The 15028-nt window shown below is 42.5% G+C and overlaps 1 protein-coding gene across 1 annotated transcript in view; it reads right to left on the bottom strand.

The window, feature by feature from the left end:
* Positions 1 to 1758: 1758 nt before the first annotated feature.
* The window catches only part of SEC14L5 (SEC14 like lipid binding 5), a 48142-nt gene continuing 34872 nt past the window's right edge, over positions 1759 to 15028 (bottom strand). The window contains exons 10-17 of the mRNA XM_088153005.1: positions 11720 to 11808; positions 10756 to 10826; positions 10289 to 10460; positions 9641 to 9775; positions 8618 to 8755; positions 7123 to 7368; positions 5900 to 6078; positions 1759 to 3752 (exon numbers count right to left, since the gene is read on the bottom strand). Coding sequence (XP_088009131.1) covers positions 3647 to 3752; positions 5900 to 6078; positions 7123 to 7368; positions 8618 to 8755; positions 9641 to 9775; positions 10289 to 10460; positions 10756 to 10826; positions 11720 to 11808 — 1136 coding nt within the window. The 3' untranslated portion in view covers positions 1759 to 3646. The remainder of the gene's footprint in view (positions 3753 to 5899; positions 6079 to 7122; positions 7369 to 8617; positions 8756 to 9640; positions 9776 to 10288; positions 10461 to 10755; positions 10827 to 11719; positions 11809 to 15028) is intronic.

The raw sequence follows: 15028 nt of genomic DNA on the forward strand, positions 1-15028 counted from the left end.
GGGAAATAGGAGGCAGGCGTGTTTTCTACCTTGAGTTGATCTCTCTCAACTCAACCCAACCCAACTCAATTCAACTCAATTATCCACATATATATGGATAAACATATAATAATACTTTAGGAAGGCTTTCCAACCTGCTGAGCTGCTAAGACACTTCCTGCAAAACCTCTAAAATGCCGTGAAGATAGCTTTCATCTTAGATGGTTCACTTACCATCTACACACAAGTATTATGCTTGCATCAAAAGGTTACTATAAAGTGGTTCAGACAACTAGCAGAGCAACAGGAAAGGAGCAACCCAGTCTTAATAACATCAAAGATGGGCTGTGAGCATGGTACTTGAATTTAAAATATCCAGTTGCTCTTCATATTAAGAAAGGGAATAGCAGTATGCTATTTGTAGAAACCTGCCCTAACCCACACACACCCCCAGTTCCCAAAGAGGAAAAGGGAAGAATTTTGTGCAGGAAAGTAAAGCCTAGACCTCCTACTTGCTAGCAAACCATTCCATGTGATGTTGGCATTTCAATGTGTCTCAAATATCTATACTTCTATTTATCCAAATTTGGAATTCTAGCTTCCTGTGTGAGTGGAGAAAATGAGTGAATACATGAGTGCTCAGATAGGAGAAGAGAACAAATTGCTAATTCCTATTCCTCCCAAGAGACAGAAAGGGCTTTCTGTACAATGCCTAACTCAGTTTTGGAATTGATTCCCTGATGAAATTTGAGATGATGACTCAGATACCCTCCGACCCTTGCCGGTGTTCAAATAAAAGCAAACGAAGAAGAAAACAAATGTAGCCCTTTAAACACTAGGACTGTGTGTACATCCTTTAGAAATGATTCAGGAGGTGCAGAAATGCAAGCTCCGTACCCTTTTAAAGCAGCTGCACCTTTTTCCGGGTGATGCGGCTGCTTTAATAAGTTGAGGTGTTAAAGCAGCTGCACTTTTTCCAGGCTCACACAGAAGCCTCAAAAAGGTGCAATGCCTGCACCCCACAAAGCACCTCTTTTAAACCATTAGGAGCCTCCTATCGAATTATTTAGAGACAGCATTCACGTAGAAAACTGATACGTCCTTATATTGAGCCCAAGTTTCTATCAGTTTTATATATGAGGTCAGTCCACGGTGCTAAACATGAACTGGGATCAGACTGACACCCTGAGAACTGGAGGTGCTTCTTACCTTCGTATCAAGAGAGGGTCCTGTAGTTCTCTGAATGTGCTAATATTGTAAAGTTCAAAACATACTTTTAAACTTGGTGGGATTTTAATTCTGAAGAAGGAGACATGGAATTGCATTGGAATCTACCTATACCCTTTCTTTTGCCTACGATAGAAGCTAAGGCGGCAGTCAAAGGAGCCCCAAGCAATTTCTGATCTGCAGAAGAGCAACATCTGCCCCAACTGGGTGAGCGTGCCAAAAATCCCGTTTGCTACCTACCTCTGCAACTTTGCTGTTCCAAGGTGATTCCACAGCGGTCAGCCATGCTGCTAGGGGATCAATGAATCCCCACAGGGGAGGACACTGGTGTACTGCTCTGTTGCAGAAACATGCTTCATGGTGCCAGGCACCCCCCCCACCCCCCACCCCCCAAGACTAGAGATTGCCATATTTTACTTCAGAGAGAAATTAGGATCCTCCTATCTGCGCTGTTATTCAAGAATTATGCATCCGTCTTACAATAAAGAACTTTTCTTTATGGTGACCATGTGGTATGTACAGTGGAAGGAAGGAAAGAGCTATGGAGGGTACAAAGATATTTTATTCACTTTCCGGTTTCTGCCCAAAATTCACCCCCTCCCTCCTGTTTCCTACTGCTCGAAGAAGGAATAATAATAATAATAATAATAATAATAATAATAATAATAATATAGCATGTTGTGTGCAATTCTGTCTAACATCCAGTGAAGCAGCCAAGAATGGGACTTATACATCCTAGCTTTCAAGACAAGCTTAGGAAACTAAATATCTTCCTAGATTCTCTTTATGGAGGTAACAGTGGCAAAGAACAGAAGGTCCCTGGTTGATTTTATATTCTCCCCCCAACGCAATTGTATACCCCTCTGACCACCTAGAGGCATGCTGAATCTCGTCCCATCGTCTCCCTATTCATCCTGTCCTTGATGGAAAAATAAACTTTCCAAGGAAACTCCACACGTCATTCCCAGTTGAAAGTATCTCACCCATTATGGTTCCCTCCGTTTGTATATTAACTTCACACAACTGTATTCTGGATGAACCGTGACTTTTCCCAACTGATATGTTTCAGTCCTTGATGTCGTTGTTTTAGAAGAACGAATACTTACAAAAATCAACGTTTCCCCACTGTAGGACTTTGTCACCAGAGCCGTTCCTCAACGACAACAGGTTCCTTGCTGCGGTTTAGAAAATTCACCCCATAGATTCGAGGTATTGGAAATCCGCAGAGTTTCTTCTGTGTAACGCAAGCAGGTCTCCAAAAATAACTAGTTAGAAACTAGGCAACCCCTCCAAAATATAAAGCTGAAGGTACCAGAACCCCACCCCATTCTTCTTGGCTTAAAAGGCCAATACTTAAAACAAGGAGGCGTATCCCATAATAAATAATCAGGTTGGGCCTACAAAATGATACAAATCATTAATTTAAGCCTTAATCTTGTTTCCGTAAATTGGACTTAAGTATTTAAGTTCCATATATCTATATCTATCTGAATATATACATAGAAATGCATGCACACCCACACACACTCACACACCCACACACACTCTTAAAGTGCCTACCCTAACTTGTGTTAGCTCCTGCTTCCTAAAACAACCGCTCCTTTAACACTGTGAAAGAGTTTTGTGCCTGTAGAAATGAAATATTGCTTTGCTTAGCCCTTTGTGGAGTGAAACTCGTTTTCTACCCTGAGCAAACCGAGCGGGCAGAGATCTAAATTATTGCTCACAGACCTGAGAAAAAAAAAGGGGGAAGAGAAACTGGTGCTCCTTGCCAGAGAGAGCTGTATCAGTGCGCTGTAGGAAACTGGTGCGTGTTTCTCAATTCCAATGCGTTAGACAGTTCTAAATAGGTCTCTAACATCTCTGAGTTAAGTTTCCTGAAACCTGATTTCCCCCCTCCTCCCATCCCAAATCTATTTATGTACACATCAGCAGTTTGCATCTAAATTCTGCTAGCGAGGCACCTTTTTGTACCTTGCTGAAATACAAATGGCATTGCTGATGCGCAAAGAACCTAACCAGGGCCCGGGAGGTGTTTTTGTTTTTTGGCTCTAACGCCCCTAATGGGGGAGGCCACCTCAGCTAGCCTTACAATTAGGTAGAATGGTGCTGACTGGGAAGAGCCCTTTGACCCTACGAATTTTGTAAAATCCATGCAAAAATAGTAGGCCTTCCAACCCCAAGATTTGCTAATATACAATCGGAGATGGCCAGTCTTCAAGATTTAGAAGCTGTTTCAGTCTATTCTAGGGGGAAAAAGGAAGGGAGGGAGGGAGGAAGGATTTCAGGCAGGTTGCTAAAAGCGTCTCTGGGGGTCCCCGGCGCGGCCGTTCCTACACGCTGCCTGGAGCCTCCGCGGGTCGTGCCGTGGCGCAGCCTTGAGGGAAACAACTTGGTCCAGCGGGGGCCAGTCCGGTGCTCCGCGTGTTCCCAGGCGATGCTATCTCGAGACCAAAGAGCTGCTTTGCGACCGATTGGAAGAGGTGGTTGCTCCGCTGAGCTGTGAAAACCCACTAGTGCATGACTCCAAGCTTGTCATGGACCCTCTGGAAGGGGGAGGGAAGAAAGGGAAGCGGTGATTATCTTCTGGCTTTAATGATACCCCCAGTGCTTTGGCTGACGTCATCAGCCTGCTTTCTGCAGGGTTTAGCGTGTTCCGGCACAGCTGGAGTCTCACTGTCCGGCGTCCGCAGGGATCTCATGGGCTGCCAGAAGACGTCACTTCTGCAAGAGCTGCTCAGAGGGCAGATGGCCAAGAACAGACAATATCATCCCCCCCACTCCCCCAGGCGCTCGGTTGCATTGTTTTGAGCCTAGCAAAGAAAGGAGCATTTCTGCTCCTACGATTAACAGCAACAATTTGGGTCACGGTGCGCTGCTGAGAATCGCATTTCGACTCTTCGGTTGTTGGTCAAGGTCCAACCCCAAAAAGTCAGTGGAGCAAGACAAAGAAGTGGACGGAGGCAGAACCCAGCTCCCCCAAACTTTGTTTTTTTTTTAATATCATTTTTATTAAGAATTTTTAAAAGGTGATAAAAAGTAAGAACGAATGTAAAGAAAAGAGAAAAGAAAAAGACAAAAGGGCGAAAAGAAAGAACAAAAAGACATAGAAAGATGTAGCTTCCAAGTTTCTTTACAGCAATTATAAGTACCAATACAAAATTACCTTTTACTCTATGGTTACAGTAAGAAAACCTCTCTTTTTTCTATTATTTCTTTTTTCTAATCGTCAGAACCGTAAATCGTAAGTGCATTTTTTTCTGTTTCGTGCAAAAAGTCCGTAAGGGGCTTCCAGTCAGCAATAAACGTAGATATTATCATTTCTCTGATTGAAGAAGTCAGTTTGGCCATCTCTGCGAGTTCCATCATCTTCACCAAAGTCATGGAACTTCGTTTTTATATATGACAACGACAGCGAGATTATTGTACACACGAAGATGGAAAGATTCGGCACTACCCACCATGGAGGAATGGTTGGTGAAGATGATGGAACTCGCTGAGATGGCTAAATTTATTTTTATTTTTTATTTATCTATTTATTAAATTTGTCCCCGCCCATCTCCCCCCAATGGGGGACTGTGGGTGGCTACTGACTTCTTTGATCAGAAAAAAGACAATATCTACATTTATTGCTGACTAGAAACCCTTTATGGATTTTTTGCATAAAACAGAAAAAAAATGAATGTATGGTTTATGATTTTGATGATTAGACAGGAAAGATTATAGAAAGAACAGAGTTATATTGTAACCATAGAGTAAGAGGTAAATTTATGATTGTACTTATAACTGCTATAAAGAAGATCGGAAGTTACTTCTTTGTATTTTTTTCTATTTTTCTTCTACTTTTTCCCCCTTTCTTGCACTTTTAGCTTTCTCTTTGATTTCTTTCTTTTCTTTTCTTACTTCATATTAGTTTGCATTAGTTTTTATCTTCCTTTTTAAAAATCTTTAACAAAAATTATATAAAAGGGGGAAAAAAGGAGCCAAAGGGTGCCCCAAGGTCTCCCGCTGAGCATATCTAAGGATGAATTCCAAACAGAGGGCCCCTCTTCTTGCATGACCCCCTATTTTGCAAAGAAGGGGAGATTGGCAGGGAGGAATGCTTTTCCCTTTAATGTTCCATCTCTCCTCTGCTCTTCCTTGGTGGGAAATCTGGTCTTGGACCAGATGAAAGAAAAACCCCTGGAGGTGAGGCATTGCAGAAGAAAATTAGCGAGCGGGGAAAGATGAAAGAGCAAACTGCCTTGAAAATCCTCCCCATCTACAGCTCTTAAGGAAAAGGGATCTAGAATCCCATAGTTGCCCTACTTCTGTTCAGAAAGAAAATATACACCCTGTTTTCAGGGATGGACGGGATGAAAAGCAGGAACTAATACACAAAGAAGAGAAAGTTACCTTGCCCCAGGCATCTGGCTCCATTTTCTTTCTCCAATGAAACGTCATTTAAAAAAACAACAACAACCCTGCTATCCCTGGATGAATTTGGGATTGCATCCACGTGATTCACCTTCACAAGCTGCAGATACGATACCCATTTCACCAACCCATCCATTAGTGTGCTGCATCGTGCAGGGTCAAAGGCAGGGCGGTGTATCAAAGCGAAAAGGATTCAGGCAACTGTTGCACCCCGTGAAAGTGGTTTTCGAGAAGCCCCCCATAAGACCACAGATCACCCCAACATCTCCCCCCTTACCTGAAGTCCTTGGAGGCAAGCACCTCATAATAATACAGGATCTTGCATTTGTGATTAGAGACCTGGAGTGTGGCCAAGACATCGTCAACTCGAGAGAGGCTGGTCCCAGTGCAGGGAATTGGGCTATGCATTTTCCACTGGAGGATGTAAAAACCTGGCCAGCGAGTCACATGGGAGCCCTGAAAACACAGATACAATGAGAAATGCAGGCAGGCAGGTGTAAACAACGTGTTGGTTTGTATCTGCTGAGTGAGGCTTCCAAGTCATCTTTCCTCTTGGTATCTTGAAAGAAAGACGAACCCTAAAGGGAAATTCTTGATGATTCTGTAAGATTCCCACTGAGCTGACCCCTTAATGTTTCCCACTGAAGCCAGCCTTCCTAGCTAACATACAAAGCACGTCCTCCTTTTTAAGGGTTCGGGAGCTGTAAAACCATCTGTAGTCTGGAAAGATCTGGGGCTCCTTCGATACTTATCAGGGGCTGCATAATAGCAACCTTATCATGCCAGATACATGTTTATGGAAATAGGTTCATCTGGCATGATTCTAGGTTCAGATATGGACTTGGGGACATGGCTCCCTTTGATTCAGGCATTTTTATAGATAGCTGTGATTTTTCATGCCCACATAATACTGGCACAGGTAATGTACATCTGTGTATCTCTCTATCTATCTGTCTATCTATTTCTCTGATATCTCACATCCTTCACAGGGTATTTATTATTGCTTATTACTGCTTTATCTCTTATTCTTTCCTCTTATCCATTTCTTACAGTCAGTTAATACATATAAAATTGGAGTGGCAAAAAGGTAATGTACATCTATCTATCTAACCATCCATCCATTTCTCTGCCTATCTATTTCTGCCTATCACATCTTTCGTGTTGCTTCTTGCTTTATCTCTTACTATTTCAACTCACCCTGCAATCCATTTCTTACAATAAGTTAATACCTATAAAATCAGAGTGGCAAAATACTCTTCATGCTAAGTATGTTACAAAGAGCAGGGATCCGAAAATCTTGATGAGCCGAGGGCCACGGAAAGCTTTCTGACAACGCAAGTGACTGATCCAATGTGTCCACCAGCTGCTGAGTCCGAGGAATTGCCAGCCCCTGTTAAAATCCCACGGGACCATGGAATCGGCTCGCATCTCTGGGGACAGCTTGCTTTCTCATCATGATTAGGCCCAGCAGCACAGGATCGTTTCAGTGGACCAACTGACCTGGATGCTCTCGCCTTCTCGGCAGACCAAGGGAGTCTCCACTCGGCTATAGTCTACCCCCAGGATCCAACTCTTGCCAATGAGTTGTACGTTTTCCCCAGCCGTCAAAGCAGTTGGCATCACAGATTCCTTCCGAACGGTCTCAGGTGCTCGTTTGGAATGGAAAAGGCTGAACACCACATCCCCTTTCAGGATGTCGAAATCCCAAGTGATCACAGATTCACCTTCCAGGATCTCTACCACTATCTAGATTAGAAGACAGAAAAATCTAATGTCCACTCATCCTTCTTCAAGAGGCTGCTGATAAAATTAGACTTTCGAAGATCCAGTCAACAATGGGGCTTTTCCTGCTAAATCTGCCTGGTTGGGTTTTGAGCCAAATAATCTCTTCTCTGAAAAACTTCTTATTAGGATTCTACAGGGCTTCAGACTTGAAAAAGATTCTTTAGAGCACATGTGGGGGTGTGCGTAGGATGGTGAAATGTCCAGCAGGCACATGGGGACATGGTGGAGGAAACAGGACAAGTTCCAAAGAGACATTTCAGTCCGGAGGTAGGGAGACCATGAGAAAGATTCAGAGTAAGTCCATCTTAATTAAACTAGGTATAAGTTGATCAGGAGTATTGCCAAGGCAGGCTTTCAAGATTGATGTCAAGTCCTTTGATGCTCACAAACTCAGGGAACAAGAACCACTTGAATTTCTGGACAATCTTTATTACTAGTAGGGTAAATAACAGAAACTTGAAAGCTTACCAAAGCAGTTCTCCAGGTCAACTTATACTTAGTGTAATTATAGTGGAATTACTCTGAATCACTTTCTCACACTCCTCCCTCCCCTGGGCTGAGGGGTCTCTTCTGTAACAGTTTGGTTTTCTCCACCAAGTTCTCAGGGCCTGATAGACATTCCATCAGCTATAGCATCCATTTGCAACTCCTTCAACTAAGCATGTCTTTTCCCAGGATCACGCTTCAGCTCAGTCACACATTTGCAGGAAAGGTGCATCTGCTTTAAGGAGTGCAGGTAGGGACCATGTGAGCCCTGTGCACACTTTGAAGCATCCCATTGCTTCTGAATCCAAAGCATGACCACTGATATTTAAAGGGTAAATTATCACCCCCTCTGCTTTGACCATTTCAAATTAGTTGGTGGAATATCAATTGAAGTTGGAAATAGCCTCACATCATGAAACACATCTATTTCACAAGACCACCATAGCTTGCAGAGGCTTAAAGTAGCTACCAACAAACTGAGTTTTAAATCTTTTCTCTTTCCTGCATGACATATTCACAGCAGATGAAGGGGCAGGTCATCAGAAATATGAAGGAACAATTTTCTCCTTACTTCTTGTTTCTCCAGAACCTTGTCCAAGTCATTGTTGGGTGGCCTAGGTCCTAAACAGGCCTATCTGCTGCCTGTTTAGGACTGAAACACTTGAGATCTGTCTGATACTCTTTCCAACCCTCCCATTGAACAGAAGGTGCTCCTTGGTCTTACCTCTTGGGGAGCCCCTTTGAAAATATTTGCAGAGTGATAGATGGTTTCTGTCCAGAGACGAATATGATCAGCAGTTTCAGACTCTTCATCTGTTTGATACAGTGACTTGGGGACAAGGCCACCTTCAGGCACATTACACTGTGGGTGGGGGACAGTTGGATAGTTAGATAAGATACTTTTGTAAATGTCCACCTTCCAAATAGGAAGACCTGTTGTTTTCCTGATCTTCTGTCTACAGCTATGAAAGCTTCTTCAGAATTCTCTCCAAACTCAACAACAGTGATTGGTTCTTGATCTGACTGATCCTTTTTGGACAAAGAACTAAGGAAGACCAGGCCAGATTAGTACCTGGATGGGAGTTTACCAGGAATCCAAGGGCATCTCAAGAAGGCAATGGCCAACCACTTCTATACTGCTGCCAAGACAATTGCATGGTGACAGAGTTTTGACTCTGCAGCAACTCAGCCCTTAACTAGCAGAGTAAAGTTTCACAAGCTCAAGTCGGCAAGAGAAGCTGCTTTACTGCAAGCAAGCAAGAAGTCATATATATACAATTCTATCAACTTCAGAATATAGCAATCAAAGTCTATAGATATACATCAGCCTCAGAGTTTAAATCCTAGATCTGTTCCTCCAACCCTTTTGAGTCAATGGGACTTTCCACGTTTCTGGCTTTGAAAATCAGAGATATCTGTTCCAAGTTTATGTAACGATTGTCTCTAGACTGAGAATTGTTGGTTCTCACCTCACCAGCTTCAGACTCTGCATGTGGGTATGTTGATTTGTGTCATGTAAAATCTTTCTATGTGCTCGCTAAGAGTCAACGCTGGCTTGACAGCACATAATCAAAAATCAATTACTGAGAGTCAAGTTCAACTCCAAGCTGACTTTACTTGATATTGGTACGGATGTCCCAGATATCAGGAATGTTGCACAACCTTATTACCAACCATTGATAAGAACGTTAAAATCCAAACAAGGTCTATCTAAAGGTTATATGCTACAGGCTTTATCCAAACATACCACACATTCTCCTCCGAGGAAGTCTGGAATCACATCCTTTTCCAGATAATCTACAAGTCCTCCAGGACCTTGATAATTGTTGCCACTATAAATGAGGAACTTCTGCCTGGTGTTTTCATTGATAAAGGGGCTAACCTAAAATTGATAGGAGAAAATGTTGCTGTTTCAAGGTATCATCTGCTCTCTCAAATATTCAAGGTTCATACTTTAAGGAAAATACATGCCCGAGAAACCGAAATAAACTCAACCCTTTGCCATTTTAACTTTGATCCTAAACTCTGAAGTACAGAAACTATTTCTTATTCCACAGAAATACTTCTTTTTCAAGGTTTCCCACTTTTCCCATTTGCAAAATGAAAAAAGTCAAAAAAAGAACACGGAACCCCTAGAAAGAACCCTCTTTCCTCCATTATTGTGCAAATCCTTATAATTAAATTTACAATGAAACGAGGAACCATAATCAAAAGATAAACCATGCATAAAACAAACTTCAAGTGGCAACTGCTCTAGAAAAAGACTTGGACCAAGGAGCTATCCAACGGCACGTACCTATCGGCAGAAACCACTTTCCTAAAGGTGCTGTTTTTTAAACCCTTCTTGAAAGACCACCACAAAGGGAAAATAGGGTTCCCCCTCATCCTCGCTCACCAAAGTCCAGAGAACAGGGAACACCCTGGGCGCTCGCACAATCAGAAGCCTTCCTAAAGTCTCTGGATAATTGTCCTCCACGACTTCGATAATCCTCAGGAGAGCTTTTACTCCAGGACGCCAGAGATGACGCATGTTCAGTCCTTCAAGGTCAACTAAACAGGTCCAGGATCTAAAAGGGAAGAAACATATGATGCTATGGGCCATCTGTGCATTGGCATTGCTCAACTCGCTAGTCCTCAGGGCACAGGATCTGGCCCAAGTACCACTTCCTCGTGTAAAATGTTGGGAGTTTTCACAAATGCCATTCAGCACAGCACTCCAATCTCCCTGCATTTGTCAAAAGTACGAAAAAGCTGATTTGTTAACTGAGGCCATCATGCTGATGGAGTCTCCTGAATCCAGCAAGGTGCTAAATGATCCCAAATGTTGATATGTATATGTTGCATAACGAGATGCATACTAACGAGATGGGCCGGCCAAAGACGTTGGTGTTTTCTTCACATCTCTTTTGTCCCTCCTCATTAATTGACAAGACCTAAAACGAAAGCAAGGACAAATGTCTGATTATGACATATGAAAATATCCCTCAATTCCAGGCCTTGCATGTAATGATCAGGTCTTACACTGGACGGAGAAACACACCAGTTCTTTTTACAGAATCCTTTAATCTGAATGTGCAGAGGGGTGTAGCTCTTGCTTTGTGGAGGGGGTGGGAGAGGAGAAAGTTATTTGGCCCCAGGAAAGCAGAAAGTGACAGAAAGAGACTCAGAACAGCCTCATCTTGAACTGGTTGGCCTTAAAAATGGGCAGCAAAGGTTTTGGAGATACTTTCAAGATTGATGTCAGCCCCTCAATGTAGGCCAGGTCAAGAAACTCTGACAAGAATTCCAGGAATGCTACTTTACTTTGTAGGGTATATTAACAGAATCTTGAAACCTTGTCCAGCTCCCAGAATTCTGCAGCCAACTTTAAGATATGTGGACTTCAACTCCCAGAATTCTTTCTCCCAGTTTCTTCTTTCTTGGGGCTAAGTTTCTCCTCTGCTGGCTGGGGAATTCTGGGAGTTGGAGTCCACACATCTTAAAGTTGCTGAGGTTGAGAAACACTGCTCCTTGCAACCCCTGTGGACTCTTGCGATTTTTAAATTGCTGTTTGTTGGAGCTTTTGAATTTCAAAGTTTGGTTAATAAAGTTATGTTGTGCTTGTTACGTTGTCATTGATTGTCTTGAGTGGACAAGGTGTGCATATACTTTAAAGGCATCTGGACTCCCAAACAAATGTAGCAACTGTGCAATGCAGTAACGCAATCCTGAAGTCTTGCTAGTTGGTCTTCACTATGCCTATCAAATAGAACTTAAGACTTGCCAGAAGTCCCTTGAGAAACGACATTTGTCAAAGCTAAGGAGGTAACTTAAAGGTGTATCTCACGTGGCGAAGAAGTGACTCCTCTCCTAGAGCCTTCACAAGACCTTTTGTGTCCATTTGCCCCAGTCGAAGGATGTAGAGAGGTCTTCCATCTTGAAAAACAAAGAATGAACAAAGAAGCTGAAAAAAACTGCCCTGCAAGATGGAACAAACTTCCAGAAACACGAAAATCAGCAGCATTTGTCCAACTTTCAACTTCCAGCCTGTGACAATATACAAATTGCTGTTGAAATTAAAGATTCTTACCTCAGTAGCTCAATGTTGAGCATGCAACATTGACCTACACCTTTGATATGCATTACTTGCTGATGGTAAAACCTTGGAATACCAAGGAGAGACGTTTCTACAGTCTTCTCCCTATCTTTGATGGGCATCAAAGGTGGCAGATGTCATCAGCTCAAGTCTGATTCTCTTGCATGCATGCTTTCAGGAAAAGAACACTTTCACTGCTCTTGGGTTTAGAGGAACAAACTGTCTTTTTCCTTTTACATTTGCTCTTCTGAGGACAGTATACACCCTTGATTCACCCTCTTTTCTATTCTGAATCACTCAGTTTCTCCATGCTCAGGTCTTAAAGCAGTTTGCATGTTGTAAAGCTTCCTCAGAAAAATAATCAGGCATGCTGATGTGCCCAGGGGCCCACATTCTGGCACGTCCTACACAAAAGCCTTGTGGTACTCAAGGTAAGCCTCCCTCTTAACCTCTCTTAACCATCTTGATGTTAGTTATCAGATTTCATTTCCTTCTGCCCTCCTGAAACCTGTTCATTTGGCATCTCTCTCTCCATGAACGGCTCTGCTTTTAAGATAGTGAACACACCTTTGCTTCTAGGAAGAATTCAAACCATCCTGCATTAATCTGCACATTCTCTTGCAACTCCCTTCTTCACTACTGTAGGGGCTGAGATTGGAAAGGCAGGATGGGCAGTTCTCAGGTTGAAAGAGCTTTTATTTATCTATGTATTTGATTTTTATCCTGCTTTTATTTTTGGTGAATTCAAGGTGGCCTACATACTCAATGCTCCTGCCTCCTATGTTCCCCACTACAACCACCTTGTATAGGTAGGTTGGACAGAGAGAGGTGGACTGAACCAAAGTCACCCAGCTGGTAGTCATGCTTAAAGGAAGACTAGAACTCACAGTCTCCTGGTTTCCAGCTCAGCACCTTAGCTCCTACACCAAACTGGCTCTCTATTAAGTAATCATATTTCAGCCACTGCCCAAGGCCATCAAATGACCCACCAATTATCTGTTAATTTGGAAGAGTGGGACAAAGAAGCCTAGCATTTAGACACTGGAGCACGGATATATGGGCAGTCAGTTGATGCGCTTGAGACATCATGCAATAAAGGTTCTTTAGCTGCGTCATGTCTGGGTGTCTTCTGCCACCTCTATCCGAGAATCGAATTTGGGGTTAAGTATCTGCATACCTGGGTAGCCTCAGAACTATAGGTATATATACACCAATCTTTTCCAATCTAGAGGCCACGTAGTCTTGTTCTATATTTGTTGGCATAGAGCTGTCAGCGCTTTAATTGCCTCTTCGGCTGTAGTTCTAAACAGTCTGGTGGCTATCTCCTCTGCTTCTGGTTCATTCTGACGTGGCAGCTAATCTATTGCCTGTTATACCCCAGTTTTCAGCAGAGCCAGTTGCTGAATATATTTTCTCCCTGACATTCTACAATCCTGCTTGTAAGATGTTGTAGAATAGTGTTTCCTCCCTCCTTTAACTTCCTTTATTTCTATTAGATCTCCTTCATTGTTATTCTGGAATCTTCCTACCTTAGCTGTACGTTTTCTGATGAGTCCTTCTTTAAAATATCTGATTTTCCTTTGATTGTTATATTTTTTTTCCTATTTGTTCCCATTCTTGGCTGGAGGGCCTTTATCCTCGGTTGCTTGACATTCGAGTCTGCGTTCAGTAATCATATATACTTCTTGTTGCCTGCGGCTTCTATCCTCCCGTTCTTTGGTTACCATGACAGCTTATTCTGAATGCCACTTGGATCTTTTCCTTTTTTATTTATTTTTTCTGCCTTGGTTTTCACAGTAACTCTTTCTCTCTTCCCCCAGTTCCTCAGATTCTCTTCTGCATATGTGGAAGTGTACTGAATCTGTTCCTTTCATCGATCTTGTATTCCAGCTGTACGTCTTCTAGTTCAAACCTTGCTGACACATCTCCTCTATCTCCTAACTTTTCTACCTTTAACCTATCTTGATACCAATCATTCAGGGTCTGCTCCACCATCAACATCTGGAGGTGTCCTGGCTGGCTGAATTGCATTCTTCCTCCTCTGTTTTTTATTATGTCAATTTAATTCCAGTATTATGCATTCCAGGAGCATCCATATTTAGACTCTGGATTTACGTCACTCGATGCAATTTTTGCAATAAACAAGGAATTCTCTTTGTAAAACTTTATTAGCCTAATTCCTGCAACACTGTACAAATCTACCTTGATTTCAGGTCCCTCTGTTTCTGCAACTTCGGCATTTTAATCACCTATTAATAGCACTATCTCTTTTCTGGATGTTGCGTTTAGCCACTCTTGAAATTTGACATGGTATCCTTCACTGTTGCATCTGTAATAGGTGCACACACTTATATACCATTGATATCCACTGGATATTCATTAATTCTAATAGGAATAATCCTGTTGCTTATTGGGTCATACCCAAATATATATTTAGCAATATTTTTTTGAGGATTACTCCATTCCTTTGTATGATCCCAAGCCATAAATTATGGAACAGTCTGATTTAAATTGGCCCCCACGTTCCCCAAGGGTGCTTATTCCTAAAACTTCTAATTTAATGTTCTTCATTTCCGCTTTGGCAAGTTTAAGCTTTCTTTGATTCATGTTTCTTACATTCCTCATTCCAACTTTGTAAAAAGAGAAATGGATGGCTTCTTTATGTTAATTAGGCATCTACAGCCAACACAACAACATTTGGGTATTGGAAGATATACAGATGCAAGAACAGTCTATTATATTTCACTGAAAACATTCCAAAATGATTGCTGAAGAATATTCTCATCCTATTTTCTTTGCAGGAAACAGAAAGAACACTTCATGCTGGCTCAGGGGTTGGCATCTTCTCTGTGGGGGGCAGAGGCCATGCCACCACTGCCATTTTGGGGGGACTAGCTCCCCCCATGCCAAGGCAGCTGGTGAAGCTGTTGTCCAAATGGCCACCAAGCACTCTCCCCCTCTCTCATGTGGGCCAGGTAAATGTATTTCTTTTGGGGACCACGTGTGGATCATTTCAGTGGCAGGCCACATCTGGCTCATGGGCTGTAGGTTGCTGACCCC

This window comes from Python bivittatus, unplaced genomic scaffold (genome assembly GCF_059951505.1).
Source record: "Python bivittatus isolate LINGU-HERP-01145 unplaced genomic scaffold, Pbiv_v1 ctg000030_np1212, whole genome shotgun sequence".
Classification (NCBI taxonomy): domain Eukaryota; kingdom Metazoa; phylum Chordata; class Lepidosauria; order Squamata; family Pythonidae; genus Python; species Python bivittatus.